This window comes from Pseudophryne corroboree, chromosome 4, assembly GCF_028390025.1.
Source record: "Pseudophryne corroboree isolate aPseCor3 chromosome 4, aPseCor3.hap2, whole genome shotgun sequence".
Lineage (NCBI taxonomy): Eukaryota > Metazoa > Chordata > Amphibia > Anura > Myobatrachidae > Pseudophryne > Pseudophryne corroboree.
The window spans coordinates 494,906,184-494,922,401 of record NC_086447.1 but is presented as its reverse complement, the minus strand read 5'-3'; the positions used below and the strand labels follow the sequence as shown (position 1 = coordinate 494,922,401).

General features: G+C 43.6%; 1 protein-coding gene across 2 annotated transcripts in view; it reads left to right on the top strand.

Annotated features, from left to right (window-relative positions):
* Window positions 1-15,903, top strand: part of FYN (FYN proto-oncogene, Src family tyrosine kinase) — a 296,399-nt gene extending 280,496 nt beyond the window's left edge. For both annotated transcript variants that reach the window (XM_063917151.1, XM_063917149.1), the window contains exons 12-13: window positions 12,157-12,288; window positions 14,259-15,903. In XM_063917151.1, coding sequence (XP_063773221.1) covers window positions 12,157-12,288; window positions 14,259-14,467 — 341 coding nt within the window. In that variant the 3' untranslated portion in view covers window positions 14,468-15,903. The remainder of the gene's footprint in view (window positions 1-12,156; window positions 12,289-14,258) is intronic.
* The last annotated feature ends 315 nt before the right edge of the window (window positions 15,904-16,218 follow it).

Here is a 16,218-nt window from a genome sequence, read left to right as displayed (position 1 = left end):
AAGGACTTGGAGGACTCCAAGTTGCTGGACGTTGTCAGGGCCCTGAAAATATATGTTTCCAGGACGGCTGGAGTCAGAAAATCTGACTCGCTATTTATCCTGTACGCACCCAACAAGCTGGGTGCTCCTGCTTCTAAGCAGACTATTGCTCGCTGGATTTGTAGTACAATTCAGCTTGCGCATTCTGTGGCAGGCATGCCACAGCCAAAATCTGTAAAAGCCCACTCCACAAGGAAGGTGGGCTCATCTTGGGCGGCTGCCCGAGGGGTCTCGGCTTTACAACTTTGCCGAGCTGCTACTTGGTCGGGGTCAAATACTTTTGTGAAATTTTACAAATTTGACACTCTGGCTGAGGAGGACCTGGAGTTTTCTCACTCGGTGCTGCAGAGTCATCCGCACTCTCCCACCCGTTTGGGAGCTTTGGTATAATCCCCATGGTCCTTACGGAGTTCCCAGCATCCACTAGGACGTCAGAGAAAATAAGAATTTACTTACCGATAATTCTATTTCTCGTAGTCCGTAGTGGATGCTGGGCGCCCATCCCAAGTGCGGATTATCTGCAATACTTGTACATAGTTATTGTTAACAAATCGAGTTATTGTTGTTGTGAGCCATCTATCCAGAGGCTCCTCTGTTATCATGCTGTTAACTGGGTTCATATCACAAGTTGTACGGTGTGATTGGTGTGGCTGGTATGAGTCTTACCCGGGATTCAAAATCCTTCCTTATTGTGTACGCTCGTCCGGGCACAGTATCCTAACTGAGGCTTGGAGGAGGGTCATAGGGGGAGGAGCCAGTGCACACCAGGTAGTCCTAAAGCTTTTCTTTTGTGCCCAGTCTCCTGCGGAGCCGCTATTCCCCATGGTCCTTACGGAGTTCCCAGCATCCACTACGGACTACGAGAAATAGAATTATCGGTAAGTAAATTCTTATTTTCCTTCATTTTCTGATATATCATATCTTTAAGCTGGGTACACACTGAACAATATGTTGTCCGATCCAGTGGATCGGACCAGCATATCACTCACATCGGCGCGTATTGGGTAGTGTTTATGCCCGATATGTGGGTGCCCACGGTTGCTAGCAACGTCAGGTGGGATGTGCTACATATCAAACCTGCCAATATTATTAGCTTTCTGTAGTATGCTAATGAAGGATGGAACATGATCGTTCCGTCCTTCATGAACGTCGTTCCAGTGTGTACGGGCAATCTGGGCTGATGGGCATTCGTTCTAATGTCAGAACGAATGCCCGTCACCAAAGTGTGTACCCAGCTTAAAATTTGTATGATATCACTTATTATTTTACTACCTGCTCTATACAACCCCTTCAGAATACAGTAGGTAGTAGGAGGGGCGTCATACCAATACTTGCTGGAAAGCAGAAGGAGCTGACATCCAGGAGAGTATAGAGTTGTGACATTAACTGACTTAACTCACCCAACATTTTGGGGGGTATCCAGCTAGAGGTGAGAAATATCGGGCATGAAAAACTGAAGTTTTTCCCAATTTTTCCCAATGTTTCACCCGTATTTTTTTACAGGCTATCCAGTATGGTTGCCTGTAAAAAAATACATTGCCTTCCGAAAAACACACAGCTTCAGTGAAACTTGTGTGTTTCCGGGGATTTGGTTTCACCTGCATGAGACAGACGAAATAAAATCACAGATAAGCTGGGGCTTATTGGGGCTAAAAGGAGATAGCTAATTCCAACTAATTGGATACCCCCCTATGTATGTGTGCATTATTAGCAATACCTCACTTTTTATCAGAATTTGTGCTTTTCCAATAGTTTTTACTAAGTACTAAAAGGAAGCATGATACATTGCATTAAGACATAATTAGGCGGGATCCGGTCTGAAGATCGACAGTATCTAGGTCGACAATGTTTAGGTCTACCACTATAGGTCGACAGTCACTAGGTCGACATGGATGGAAGGTCGACAGGGTTTCTAGGTCGACATGTGCTAGGTCGACAGGTCTAAAGGTCGACATGAGTTTTTCACATTTTTTTTTCTTTTTTTGAATTTTTTCATACTTAACGATCCACGTGGACTATGATTGGAACGGTAATCTGTGCCGAGCGAAGCGGTAGCGGAGCGAAGGCACCATGCCCGAAGCATGGCGAGTGAAGCGAGCCATGCGAGGGGACGCAGTGCACTAATTTGGGATCCCGGTCACTCTACGAAGAAAACGACACCAAAAAAAATAAAAATCCTCATGTCGACCTTTACACCTGTCGACCTAGAAACCCTGTCGACCTTCCATCCATGTCGACCTAGTGACTGTCGACCTATAGTGGTCGACCTAAACATTGTCGACCTAGATACTGTCGATTTGATGAACCACACCCAATTAGGCAGATACAGTACAATGCAATACAAATAATGATCACACCTATGGCTCTGCACTCCAATTCAGCAAAGAGTCAGAGAAATAAGTCACCGACTTAGAAAAATACAAACAAAAAAAGGAGAAAATTATCTCACTTGCGCTCTAGATTGTTCCAGCAACACATGTAATTCGCACGTGATGATGTGGGTCATTTCACGAAATATAGGGCACAATACATGAAAATTAAATTTCACATAACGGCTAACATTTTTGTATATTTATGCTGCTAAAAGTAGAAACAATAGTATATTGTGTGATATTGGAAAATCATATATATTTATTGTGTATCGATTTTCCGTGTGTGCAAACTTTGAACATATATGGAAGTTGTTGAAGTGGACACAAAAACAGCTAATTTCCATGTATTTTACACCTGAAATTATAATAATAATAATTGTAATTATATAGTGGCTGCCACATAAAGTACTTTCAAGGTAAGCAGTTCATCAGTAGCAATGGTCAAAATTTTCTGTTTACAAGTCGTAATAAAATACATTTTAACATCAGTTCTTGACTGGGGACAGAAATGTAACGTGAGTCACATTCGTATGTAACATGAGTCACATGTCAAAATTGATTTTAAGTATAGTTTGGTTAATATTCAGTTTTTTGTTTGTGTGCCAATCATAAGTATAGAGTCTTATGAATGTATAGTATAACAATCATAGTATAAAAATAATTAGGAGAGCAGGTTTAGTCCCCTCTGTTCCTATGTCCATTCTGTTGTGACATGAGCCACGCATGTAAACAATTAAATGTACAATAAAACTACTATGAGCGTACATTTTGTTCTGCTTCTAAGCATTAATTAAGACTACCTAACCCATGTATTATGGTCATACTTTTAAAATGTTGAACTTCAGCTTCTTTTTTATGCGTGATGCATTTAAACTTCTAAAAATTTACATGATATGTAAAGTGAGTCACATGGAATGACCCATGTCACAATTTCCAGATGTTTCCAGTGGTGAAGGTTGTACATAAAAAACAAAGCAAAAAACACAACTGCAAATCTAGCTTGGAGCTGCGGTGCAGCCACAAACTACATTTCAATTTACATTAAAATGGTGTCTAGCACCGTAAGTCATTAAAAATGGCGCTATAGTACAATGGAGTAGCCTTCTATGTGCCATGGCTGCCATGTTGGTCACATGGAGGTACCAGGAGAGCCGGCATCAGGACCGGGACCTGTTAACACTTGGTTTAGACACAAACCATAGGGAAGGAGCTGTCTGACAGACAGAATAGCTCAGTCAGCAGAGTAAAGGACTCTGAAGTCAGGAGTCCAGTTTAGTTCAAACAGTGCCCAGAGAGTGACGGTTACCAGGGTTTATATAATAAGCAGTGGTGGTCTGTCCCATCTCCATCATACCCAACTGATTCCACCGCAGCATCTGTGACAAGACAGATCACCAGGAGAGGAAAGGAGGACCGGTAAGAGTAAGTATGGCATTGCGCAGCGTGGCAGAGGTGTCTGGTACGTTCACTAGTACCGAGATATTTTAGTGAGTAAGGTTGCCTTGCATAACAGTAGCTTGAGTTAAGGGAGAGCAGTACGAAGTAATATATATATATATATATATATATATATATATATATTTTTTTTTTTATCTAAAAGAAAACAAAATGGAGATTCATACTTCTGTGTAGATATTACTGAAAGAATGTGTACCTCTGTCATAAATCATTGGAGATGGCACATTTATGAGATATGAAGTCTTGATTATTTATACTGTATAATAACTGAGGTTGGTTTGTTTGTTTGCTTGTTTGTTTGTTTGTTTGTTTGTTTGTTTCTGGATATACAGGGTGATTCAAAAGTCGCAGTACACCCTTTTGTTTCAAAAACTGTGCAGGAAATGGGAAAACTGAATACTCCAGTAAGGTATGGGTGAGGTGGGCTATCTTTTAGGGTATGTACCGAACATCGGCGCCATCTTGAATCTAAGTCAGTTTTTTCAAATGGAAAGGGGGTCGTGTAACATGTCAAACAACATTATAATTTGCTGAAAAGTTTATTGCTGCACACCAAACAGATTTGAAATAGCAGTTATTGTCACGATCCGGGTATCTGGACGCCATTTCTTACCCATCAGATGCCTCCTAAGGCTGGCTCAGCGCTCCAGGACCGGATCCCATCTGTTATCCTGATGTGTACATTCCTGTATCCTCTCCTGTCACTCTGGGACGCTGTCACAGTAAACGCCATATTTCACCTGGCATGGCGTCTCCCGCGGCCTCCGCCGCCGTCCCTGAACTTCTGCATGCAGAGTGTTTGAGTGGCGATTACGTCAGCCGCGGCCTCCGCTGTGTCCGCGTGGTTGGATGTGCATCTGTCAGCCTGGCGCCTCCTGTCTCCGGTGGCCGGCGCCGCCATTACTGTTTTCATTACCACATGGATTACAAACCAAACTTCCCTCCAAGTGTCTGCATGGGCGCAGCCATCTTGGATTCTGTCAGCTGATCATTTCCACCAATCTGTTCTCAGTATTGATAATCTGCATAATTGCCTAGCCAATCCCTTCCTTGCTGCAGGTATAAATACACTGTGCCTGAGCAAGGAAGGCGTCAGTGCTTTGGTTGTCAAACCTAGTTCCTATTTGTCTCTCTCCTGTGATTGTCTTCCAGGTTCCAGCTCCTGTCTCAAGACTTCCACCATAGAGACCCGCACCAGCATTCCACCTGCGGTGTAGCCTGACTCTCCAATCCATTGTGGATTCATCTGTTTCCAGCTACAACATTACCTGCTTCCAGCTCAGCTTCCAGCAGAGTACAGCTTCCCTTAAAGGGCCGGTGTCCTTTCTACACGTTACCACTCTCCACCGGTATTATTATTTCTCCGCTCTCAAGTTCTACATTTCAGTTCATATTTCATCGCTCCCAAGTTCATTTATTATTTAACTGGTTCCAGCCAGTATCCACTCCGTGCTAACAACAGTCTGGTTCCAGCCAGTATCCACAGCAGCTGTTTTATCTTCAGCAACCCAGCTTTTCCTGGAACACCAGCTGGCACAATCCTGGGTTATCTCCATTGCTACAGTCGGGCCTGGTAAGGACTTTCCATCTAGAAGATCATAAGAACTATCTCACACTACCAGTGCCCTGTGGCTCCTGCCATCCTGTAGTACCCAGGAACTGTATTTATTCTTTGCTGACTTTTACGTTTTCTTTTACTGCTGCTGTGTTGCGGAGTTGTCATAATAAACATCATTGACTTTTATCCAAGTTGTCGTGGTCACGCCTTCGGGCAGTTATTATTCATGTTACTTACATGTCCAGGGGTCTGATACAACCTCCCAGGTTCCGGTACATCTCAGCCCCTACAACTGAGGCTGCCTCCCGTCAGCTCAGGCCCTCAGTTGTGACAGTAAGCACTGACCTAATGAATCCAGCCGGAGACCAGGATCAAGCGGCCAGGCCGATGCAAGAACTGGCAGCCCGACTAGAACATCAGGAGGCTGCACAGGGCCACATCATCCGCTGTCTCCAGGATCTCTCTACTCGGCTGGATGGGATTCAGACAACTCTCCGTGGATCAGGCGCGTCTGGTGCGTCAACCACAGTGACTCCAGCTATAACCCCACCCACCTTACCCATTTCTGCTCCACGTCTTCATCTTCCAACGCCAGCAAAATTTGACGGATCTCCAAGATTCTGCAGGGGATTTCTCAACCAGTGTGAGATTCAGTTTGAGCTACAACCTGGCAATTTTCCCAGTGACCGTACAAAAATTGCCTACATTATTTCTCTTCTCAGTGGCTCAGCCCTTGATTGGGCATCACCGTTATGGGAGAGGTCCGACACCCTGCTATCTTCCTACACTGCCTTCGTGTCAACATTCAGGCGCATCTTCGACGAGCCAGGCCGGGTAACCTCAGCTTCATCCGAGATTCTCCGTTTACGCCAGGGGACACGTACTGTAGGTCAATATCTGATACAGTTCCAGATCCTGGCATCCGAACTGGCATGGAACGACGAGGCCCTGTATGCTGCATTCTGGCATGGCTTATCTGAGCGTATTAAAGATGAGTTAGCTACCAGAGACTTACCTTCTAAGTTAGATGAGCTAATCTCACTCTGCACGAAAGTTGATTTACGTTTCAGAGAGAGAGCAACTGAGCGTGGAAGATCATCTGCTCCAAAATCTTCTGCTCCTCCTCCTCGTCAACTGTCACCATCTGAAGATGAGCCCATGCAACTTGGCCGTTCCCGTTTAACTCCTGCTGAGCGCCGAAGACGTCTCTCCGAGTTTCTCTGTCTCTATTGTGCAGCTCCGTCTCACACCATTAATGCCTGTCCCAAACGTCCGGGAAACTCCAAATCCTAGCTCGCCAAGGAGAGGGCCGGCTAGGAGTAATGATCTCCTCTCCATCTCCTCAAGATTGTAATCTCCCAGTCTCGCTTCAAGTTGCTCAACGTTATCGGAACGTCATTGCCCTCCTTGATTCCGGAGCAGCTGGGAACTTTATTACCGAAGCCTATGTTAAACGGTGGTCCCTACCCACCGAGAGACTTCCTTCGTCCATTTCTTTAACTGCCGTGGATGGCAGCAAAATTTTTGATGCAGTTATTTCTTTAAGGACTCTACCAGTTCGTCTGAGAGTGGGAGTTCTTCATTCCGAACTTATTTCTTTTTTAGTGATTCCAAGAGCCACACATCCTGTGGTCCTGGGCCTTCCATGTCTCCGTCTTCACAATCCTACAATTGATTGGACGACTACGCAAATCCTGGCATGGGGTTCCTCCTGTGCTGAGACATGTTTGTTTAAAGTATTGCCTGTCTGTTCTTCCTCCCCCAGGTCGTCTGATGTTCCACCTCCTCCATATCAAGATTTCACGGATGTGTTCAGTAAAGCTTCTGCTGATATCCTTCCTCCTCATAGAGAATGGGACTGTCCGATTGATCTCGTTCCAGGGAAGATTCCACCTCGAGGCCGAACTTATCCGTTGTCTCTGCCTGAGACGCATTCTATGGAGGAATATATTAAAGAGAACCTAGCAAAGGGGTTCATTCGACCTTCTTCTCCAGCCGGCGCAGGCTTCTTTTTTGTAAAAAAGAAAGATGGTGGTCTGCGGCCGTGCATCGACTACAGAGGTTTGAACGACATTACCATCAAGAACCGTTATCCTTTACCCCTGATTACTGAGCTCTTTGACAGAGTTAGCGGAGCTACCATCTTTACAAAGCTGGACTTGCGAGGTGCATACAATCTCATCCGGATCCGTGAGGGTGACGAGTGGAAGACCGCCTTTAACACCCGTGACGGACATTATGAGTACCTCGTCATGCCCTTCGGATTGAGCAATGCTCCAGCTGTCTTCCAGCATTTTGTCAATGAGATCTTCAGAGACATTCTATACCGTCATGTCGTGGTCTATCTAGACGATATCCTCATTTTTGCCAACGATTTAGAGGAACATCGTTTTTGGGTTAAAGAGGTTCTGTCCCGTCTCCGTGTCAATCATCTCTATTGCAAATTAGAAAAATGCGTCTTTGAAGTCAAGTCCATTCCGTTTCTAGGGTACATTGTGTCCGGTTCCGGACTAGAGATGGATCCTGAGAAACTACAAGCAATCCAAAATTGGCCGGTACCCTTAACCCTCAAAGGGGTCCAGAGGTTCTTAGGGTTCGCCAACTATTACCGAAAGTTTATACGAGACTTTTCCACCATTGTGGCGCCTATTACTGCTTTCACTAAGAAGGGTGCTAACCCGTCCAAGTGGTCTGAAGAAGCCATGCAAGCATTTCATCTTTTAAAACAAAGGTTCATCTCTGCGCCTGTTCTGAAACAGCCTGACATCGACTCTCCTTTCATCTTAGAGGTGGATGCCTCCTCCGTTGGAGTAGGAGCGGTGTTATCTCAGAGGGCTAAAGATGGCCATTTACACCCTTGCAGTTTCTTCTCCCGGAAGTTCTCCCCAGCTGAGCGCAACTATGCCATTGGCGACCAGGAGTTGCTAGCCATCAAGCTCGCTCTAGAAGAGTGGAGGTATCTGTTGGAGGGAGCTTCTCATTCAATCACCATACTTACAGACCACAAGAACCTTTTATACCTGAAGGGCGCACAATGTCTCAACCCTCGTCAGGCCAGATGGGCACTTTTCTTTTCCAGGTTCGACTTTAAACTCCAGTTCTGTCCGGGCTCTCAGAATCGCAAGGCCGATGCCCTTTCCCGCTCATGGGAGCAAGAAAATGAGTCAGAGTCTTCAGACAAGCATCCTATTATAAATCCGTTGGCATTCTCCACGGTAGGGATGGACTCTACGCCCCCATCAGGGAAAAGTTTTGTGAAGCCGATGCTAAGGAAGAAGCTCATGCATTGGGCCCATGCTTCCCGTTTTGCCGGACATACAGGTATCCAAAAAACCCTGGAGTTTATCTCTAGGTCCTATTGGTGGCCAACTCTGAAAAAGGACGTCTTGGAGTTTATTGCATCTTGCCCAAAGTGTGCCCAACATAAAGTATCCCGCCAGTCGCCTGCGGGGCAACTGGTTCCACTATCCGTTCCCCGTCGACCATGGACCCACTTGTCGATGGATTTCATTACAGACTTACCCATGTGCAACAAGTTCAATACCATCTGGGTGGTAGTTGACCGGTTCACCAAGATGGCACACTTCATTCCTCTCACCGGTCTTCCGTCAGCTTCCAAGTTGGCTCAAGTATTCATACAAGAGATCTTCCGACTCCACGGTCTTCCTGAAGAAATTATCTCAGATCGAGGAGTTCAATTCACAGCCAAATTCTGGCGAAGTTTATGTCAAGTCCTCCAAGTCAAGCTAAAGTTTTCCACGGCTTACCATCCTCAGACCAATGGTCAAACCGAGAGGGTGAATCAGGACTTGGAGGCCTTCCTCCGCATCTATGTGTCCTCCTCTCAAGATGACTGGGTTCAATTACTTCCCTGGGCCGAGTTCTGTCATAACAACCAGTATCATTCTTCATCTGCTTCAACACCATTCTTCACTAACTTTGGATTCCACCCTAAAGTCCCTGAGTTCCAACCGCTTCCAGCAACTTCTGTTCCCGCAGTGGATATCACCTTGCATCAGTTTGCCAATATCTGGAAGAGCGTACGATCAGCTCTGCTCAAGGCATCGTTCAGGTACAAGAAGTTTGCGGATAAGAAGCGTCGAGCAGTTCCTGCTCTCAAGGTGGGTGATCGGGTATGGTTATCCACGAAGAATTTGAGGTTAAGAGTTCCCAGTATGAAGTTTGCACCTCGCTATATCGGTCCTTTCAAGATTGAACAAGTCATCAATCCTGTTGCTTACAGACTCCAGTTGCCTCCCTTCTTAAAAATACCCAGGACATTCCATGTTTCTCTGTTGAAACCGCTGATCTTGAATCGGTTTCATTCCTCACTTCCTCCAACTCCGAAAGTCCAAACTCAACGAGGCGTTGAGTATGAAGTGGCCAAGATCCTGGACTCACGTCACCGTTACGGTCAACTACAATATCTTATTGACTGGAAAGGTTATGGTCCTGAGGAACGTTCATGGACCAATGCTTCTGATGTCCATGCTCCTGCCTTGGTCCGGAGATTCCATTCCAAGTTTCCTCAAAAGCCAAAGAAGTGTCCTGGGGCCACTCCTAAAGGGGGGGGTGCTGTCACGATCCGGGTATCTGGACGCCATTTCTTACCCATCAGATGCCTCCTAAGGCTGGCTCAGCGCTCCAGGACCGGATCCCATCTGTTATCCTGATGTGTACATTCCTGTATCCTCTCCTGTCACTCTGGGACGCTGTCACAGTAAACGCCATATTTCACCTGGCATGGCGTCTCCCGCGGCCTCCGCCGCCGTCCCTGAACTTCTGCATGCAGAGTGTTTGAGTGGCGATTACGTCAGCCGCGGCCTCCGCTGTGTCCGCGTGGTTGGATGTGCATCTGTCAGCCTGGCGCCTCCTGTCTCCGGTGGCCGGCGCCGCCATTACTGTTTTCATTACCACATGGATTACAAACCAAACTTCCCTCCAAGTGTCTGCATGGGCGCAGCCATCTTGGATTCTGTCAGCTGATCATTTCCACCAATCTGTTCTCAGTATTGATAATCTGCATAATTGCCTAGCCAATCCCTTCCTTGCTGCAGGTATAAATACACTGTGCCTGAGCAAGGAAGGCGTCAGTGCTTTGGTTGTCAAACCTAGTTCCTATTTGTCTCTCTCCTGTGATTGTCTTCCAGGTTCCAGCTCCTGTCTCAAGACTTCCACCATAGAGACCCGCACCAGCATTCCACCTGCGGTGTAGCCTGACTCTCCAATCCATTGTGGATTCATCTGTTTCCAGCTACAACATTACCTGCTTCCAGCTCAGCTTCCAGCAGAGTACAGCTTCCCTTAAAGGGCCGGTGTCCTTTCTACACGTTACCACTCTCCACCGGTATTATTATTTCTCCGCTCTCAAGTTCTACATTTCAGTTCATATTTCATCGCTCCCAAGTTCATTTATTATTTAACTGGTTCCAGCCAGTATCCACTCCGTGCTAACAACAGTCTGGTTCCAGCCAGTATCCACAGCAGCTGTTTTATCTTCAGCAACCCAGCTTTTCCTGGAACACCAGCTGGCACAATCCTGGGTTATCTCCATTGCTACAGTCGGGCCTGGTAAGGACTTTCCATCTAGAAGATCATAAGAACTATCTCACACTACCAGTGCCCTGTGGCTCCTGCCATCCTGTAGTACCCAGGAACTGTATTTATTCTTTGCTGACTTTTACGTTTTCTTTTACTGCTGCTGTGTTGCGGAGTTGTCATAATAAACATCATTGACTTTTATCCAAGTTGTCGTGGTCACGCCTTCGGGCAGTTATTATTCATGTTACTTACATGTCCAGGGGTCTGATACAACCTCCCAGGTTCCGGTACATCTCAGCCCCTACAACTGAGGCTGCCTCCCGTCAGCTCAGGCCCTCAGTTGTGACAGTTATGGTTCAAAAGTTACAACACTGTTTTTGTTGCAGGTAACTGAAGATGGCTTTGACAAAAGAGGAGAGAACTGAGGTCATTTTGATGTCTGGAGAACAAAGTTTCCATGTCATAGCTGCAGATTTTAACAACCGGCACCCAGAAAGACCTCCAATTTTACATAACACTGTCAAGTGCCTAATTTCCAAATTCTAAGAAACTGGGACTGTGGCTGACAAGTCACAGAGTGGTCGTCCAAAAAGTGCTACTGACGAGACAACCTCAACAATGGTTTTGGCATCCTTTGTGAAGAGCTCACAACACAGCACACAACGTTTGTCAGCAGAATGACCTCTATTCTCTCCTCTTTTGTCAAAGCCATCTTCAGTTACCTGCAACAAAAAAAGTGTTGTAACTTTTGAACCATAACTGCTATTTCAAATCTGTTTGTAGCAATAAACTTTTCAGCAAATTCTGATGTTGTTTGACATGTTACACGCCCCCCTTTCCATTTGAAAAAACTGACTTAGATTCAAGATGGCGCCCACTACCTTACCAATACCTTACTGGAGTATTCAGTTTTCCCATTTCCTGCCCTGTTTTTGAAACAAAAGGGTGTACTGCGACTTTTGAATCACCCTGTATATTAAATACACTAATATGTGTTTTTATTGCAGTATTGTAAGCAAGTGATTATGTACAGTATAGTAACACTTGGATATTGTACTTATAGAAACATATAAAAGACTCACTATATTGTTTATTTGATGGATTGTATTATAACAATCATAAATTATAGCTGTGATGTACAGTACAAGTATTATACTGTACTATATGTTGTTGATGTGTTTTTCATAGGTGCAAAGTTCCCTATAAAATGGACAGCTCCAGAGGCGGCACTGTATGGAAGGTTCACAATTAAGTCAGATGTGTGGTCTTTTGGTATTTTACTGACAGAACTTGTAACAAAAGGAAGAGTTCCCTATCCAGGTAGGTGTGCCAATACATCATAGAGACAGTATAGTCATTGAAGCCATGGTAATTCTGAATAAGAAATGCACAGCCTGTATGATCACAAACCTGCCATTTCCTTACCTGTAACTACAATGCATTGCAACAAACTGCAAGCAATGAGCAGTTTCTACATAAGCATACAGTGGACATTGACGTTTCTGACAGTGCACATAGGGCCTACATCGCACACACTGCACCCATGTTTTATTACCTATCTGGAGTCCCGTGTTGGAGCTGCAGCCGCAGCAAAAATCACAACCAAAATGGCTGCAGCGTATGCGCAGTAGTGAATTTAGTCTGCCAAATATGGCGGTCGCCATATTTCCGGAGACCTGCACATGCGCAGTAGGTTCTGGCACAGTGCCAGAGCCTACTGCACCGTGACGAGAAGGGCGTCCACCCAGAGTCTGCACACGGCCCCCCTCCTCTGTTAAAACTCTGTGACAGTGGGGATGATACCTTCTCTCCTTCTGGCCCAGCAAATTTATGAAAGAATAGATTGATGTTTGTCAGTGTCAGTGCTGAGGTATGGATATAGGCATTTTGCAGCACACATTACTCTCGGCCTGCAGTTATCCAGCAAGGGAATTCCACCAATGATACAGTACAAACAGGTCAGTTTGATGACTACAAGTAAAATCCTTATTTGTCATATTGTAAGACGGTTTATTAGGATAAAGCCATACTGTGCATTGGCTTCACTGAAAATGTATCTATAAAAAATATTATTATTATTTTTTTACTGAAAATTATGTAATAGATTTCTGCGGTTTGTGAATGTTGTACTGTATTCTCTATACTACATATTTGTGCTCTGCTGTAGAAAGCGTATTGTTCGGAACATGTGGTTTTGTCATATCACAAATGTTCACCTTCTGAAAACCTCCACAGATTCTGATTGCCAAACTAGTACAGATTGGGTGAGCAACTGGTTGTCATTGTGCTCCTTTACAGTACTGACTAACAAGGAATCAGTGGCAAACCATACCTCACCGCTTACAGAAGGATCACATATTAGCCACTAATTTCTACTGTCTGGGACTAAGATTAACAATCTGGTCAACAATTTACATGGAACAGTAAAATGCCAATCAGGACAGATGGAAAATCAAGTCACTGATAACCATGATCCTTCTCTCCCCATCCTGGTAGATGGGCCTGGGTTCTCACTAAGGACAGCGAAAGCACCTACCAATAGGTCAATGCTAGCAACTTAAGATCCAGTTTCATAGACAATAATAAGAAATTTATTTCAGTCTCCATTGATTATGAACATTTTGGCTAAAATAAAAGTTTAAAACAATGGCTCTCAATCTGAACCCTCTAATTTTGACCATTTGCTCCGAAATGCCATAAAACTGGCAAAAACGGTCGTTCAGACAAATTGGTTATAACAAGTGGATTTAACCAATTTGTCTGATTGACCATTTTTGTCTGTTTTTTAGAGTTTGGGAGCAAATGGTCAATTGTCATTTGGTCCCATACATTACCAGATTTTCAGTACACCAGATTGGATAAAAAAGCTTTAGGTGTATGGCCAGTCTTACTCACCTGTGCATGATTAAAGAGATCCACAAAACCTGGTGGTGCTTGAGGACTGGAATTGAGAATCCCTCGTTTAAAACATTCAACACTAAAATATCCCTATACAATTTTCTTGGATTTCCCCAAATATGTAAAAGTGCTATGGTAGGAATAATTAAACGTGTATTATGTGATTTTTGCTAATTTTTAACTTATTTTAACTTTTTGCTGCTAATACAGTATTATGGATATCGTTCTGCCCTTAAAGATGTAAACCATTTCAATTCCTGAAGAGGTTGGAGTAGGATATGTTGCATGTACTTGTAAATGTTTAACTATGTTATTTCTTCTCTGCCACTGAAGCTGCATATGTACAGTACATAACTGTAACCGTCATTTAATATGTTCTCATTTGTGTCCAGGTATGAATAACCGAGAGGTATTGGAACAAGTAGAACGTGGCTACAGGATGCCGTGTCCGCAGGACTGTCCCAATTCTCTGCATGAGCTTATGCTTAACTGCTGGAAAAAAGACCCAGAGGAACGCCCTACTTTTGAGTATCTACAAGGTTTCCTGGAAGACTACTTCACTGCCACTGAGCCCCAGTATCAGCCTGGAGACAACCTGTAAAGTTCTGCCTGTACGAAGCCATTGCCAGGTTCAAATCCTAGAATTTGCTTCCAGTTTAATGACTGCCTTTTACAAGGACCTCTATCTTCCATTGTGGGTTGCACGTAGGTGTGAAGCTCGGAACTTCAAGGAAACTTTTTTTTCCATGGCCACTTACTATAATAATCTGAATGTCCTCTTTTGAAAACAATAGAGAATGGGGGAAAGTAGAACAAACTTCTCAAGCAAAGACTTTGATAATGCATTGTATTGATGTTATGTAAACTGCAAAACCTCTATTCATTGTAAATATTAACTCTGTGCCAATTCCCAATATTACAGATATCAAGTTTTTTTTAAAGCGGAATCCATGCAATTTTAACCAGTTTTCACTAGATTCTACTTAAGTATTAATTTTCAGAAATGCCCTCCTATACTTATAAACAATTTTATTTAAAATGTAGATGCATTTTTCTCCTGCTTTTTCTACCTATAATAATGAATAATGAAGGCTGTACATACAAACCGACATGCAGTACCTCTTGTACATACGTCCATACATGCTGGCAGAAAGGCTGACGGCTCCGGCCTGGGCCTGCAACTTCAAGGCTCACACAATGTCCTAAAGGAAGGATGAAAGATGAAGGAAGTCGCCCAAGACCGACAATTTTGTACCGTTCAGAATTTGCCTCGCACCCTCTTTTGAAGACTGACAATGAATATACTTATGATCTTAGTATGTGTTCAATAAGCCACTATTTGGATTGCATACTTTAAAGACTCGCACTAAATGGTCACCTGTATTTGCCATATAATCCTAAATGGCCAACTTCCACCAATGAAATATAAGGCAGGTGTACAACAGTAAGGCATTGTGTTATTCTAAATAACTTTGTTCCCCTAAAAGTACTGATATCTATACTGTCTAAACTAATAATATGTATGAGTCAGTTTCTACATAAATCAGATTTCAAATCTGAATGTGACGTCTTCAAAAACCCATCTGTGTCAAAATAGCTACCTAATAGATTTTTCTTTCTGATAAACATCTAACCCATCTATATTGTTCACTTGGATTACAAAATTGCGTAATCTGTGCATATGTTAAGACCACCCGGAGTACGTAAGCAGTTAGTTCATCTTTTCTATGTATTATTTACCAATGTAAAATGCGTCTTTTCAATGCTAATAAGGAAACTTATTTCTACTTGTCTTAGACGTTCTCCAATGGAATTACTATGCACTATACATTTCATGGGGAATGCACAAATCCAGTGTTTTTGTACCATTCTTAGATTAATTCTGTTTAACGAGCAAAAGTCCTTTCCATTTGCTTTTTACATTGTGTTATCAATTTAAAGTCTTAACTAATTTCCTGTTATAATTTCTTTACATTTTTTCATGGAAAACTGTTTAACTTTATTAATTTAGTAATTAAATCTGAACATTTTACATCATTACTTTGCTTTTCTTATTCTTTTGGCCAAAAAATATTAAGGTAAAATCAGTACTGTAATACAAGTTAGGATAATAATTAAAGAAAGCTTTGTTGTTTGTTTTTCCATACATGATATAGAATAGCAGGACTGTTATTATTCATTATACATGCTTGTTTCTAGCAAGGCTACCTGTATACTGAGAGGGACATCACATGAGTAGGCTATCTGTATCTACTGCTATGTGAATATTACTAAATATGGGGCTGACTCAGAACTGTATGCCGCTGTGAGTGTCAGCAACTGCATATGCACTCAGAGGCGGACACACGCATC